Below are 1,247 nucleotides of genomic sequence, written 5' to 3' on the forward strand. Positions count from 1 at the left end.
AGCTCTGGGGGCAGGGGCGCGGGCGTGGAGGCCGAGGGGAGCACGGCTGGGCTGGGATCCCGTCCGCTGGGGCTCCATGGGGCGTGAACAGTGGACGCCTGTCCCTGAGCCTCGGCGGTCAGTCTGCTGTCCTGAAGCACGGGATGGCTCCTACTTGGGCAGGGACACTGAGGGGTCAGAGGTGAATCTCGCAGCTGGGTGTGTTGGGGACGCCCTCAGATTGCACAGGGCTGGGGGTGGGGAAAGACTCTCCCAGGTCACCTGTTCCCCAAACCCTGGCCTCTGTGTCTCCCTCAGGCCACCCCCTCAGTGGAATCACTGTGATTGTGGCCAGCAGATGGCCCAGCCTTAGTGACCCTATGGCAGCTCCTGGCTCCACTTGGACACAGGAAGCAGGATAGGGACAGAGGCAGAGTGAGCGATGGCCGAAACCCGAAGTGGGACCCAATGCAGTCAGAGTCTTGACCTAGCCAGGGGGTGGGCACGGCTGGGCAACTCGGGCCCCTCGTGGCCTCATCAACAGAGGCAGCGTCTCTAGACCAAGGCAGGGGCCGAGCCTCTCCTGTGTGTCAGCCTGGAGGCTTATGGTCAAAGTCACAAGCACGTCACCCCAAAACAAGCTGCACAGCGAAGCAGCTGCGTGAAGTCTGCTGATGAAGACAGACGCCGGAAGCAGCAGAAATGGGATGGCTGAGCAGCGGGAACGCGGTGGGCGCACAGGGTGGGTGAGCAGTGTCCTGGCCCGGGCCACTTGCCCAGCTGTCACCTCCCACGACAAAGCCCACACACTGGCTGCCGAGAGGGCCAGGGAAGGTGGGCTGGGGGGTCTCCTCACCATATTCCTGATCTCCACGAGAACAGGCAGCCCCCGTGTGCCTGCCACCCAGCAGAACCCGCTGGAGCTGGCTGGTCTGTCCCTAACTGAGGCCCTCGGCTTTCAGAGAACCCAGCCTGGCCCTTCCCAACCCCCAGCCTCCCCCTCCAGGCTGCAGGGCTCAGCCTCCGCCAGGCCCTTACTTTGCAGATGGGGAAACTGAGGCCCTACAGCAGGGCGGGGGGGACGCAGACCAGGTCTGCCTGCCCCTGTCGCGTGTCCTCACCGTAGCCGGTGGTGGGCAGCCCCAGGTGCTTCATGCGGTTCTTGACCAGCTCGGAGAGCTCCTGGCGCTCGGAGCGCCGGAACAGGCTGAGCCGCTGCTGGCTGATCCACTCGGCGGCCGCCGCCTTCCCCGCGTGCTTGGGGCCCC

At 65.4% G+C, this 1,247-nt stretch overlaps 1 protein-coding gene across 1 annotated transcript in view; it reads right to left on the bottom strand.

Annotated features, from left to right (window-relative positions):
* LOC103604782 (potassium channel subfamily T member 1-like) overlaps positions 1-1,247 on the bottom strand; it is an 89,641-nt gene that overhangs the window by 5,813 nt on the left and 82,581 nt on the right. Inside the window, 1 exon segment of the mRNA XM_008589353.1 lies at positions 1,101-1,236. Within this exon segment, the coding sequence (XP_008587575.1) occupies positions 1,101-1,236 (136 nt within the window).

Source organism: Galeopterus variegatus, unplaced genomic scaffold, assembly GCF_000696425.1.
Source record: "Galeopterus variegatus unplaced genomic scaffold, G_variegatus-3.0.2 Scaffold5395, whole genome shotgun sequence".
Taxonomy (NCBI): Eukaryota; Metazoa; Chordata; class Mammalia; order Dermoptera; family Cynocephalidae; genus Galeopterus; species Galeopterus variegatus.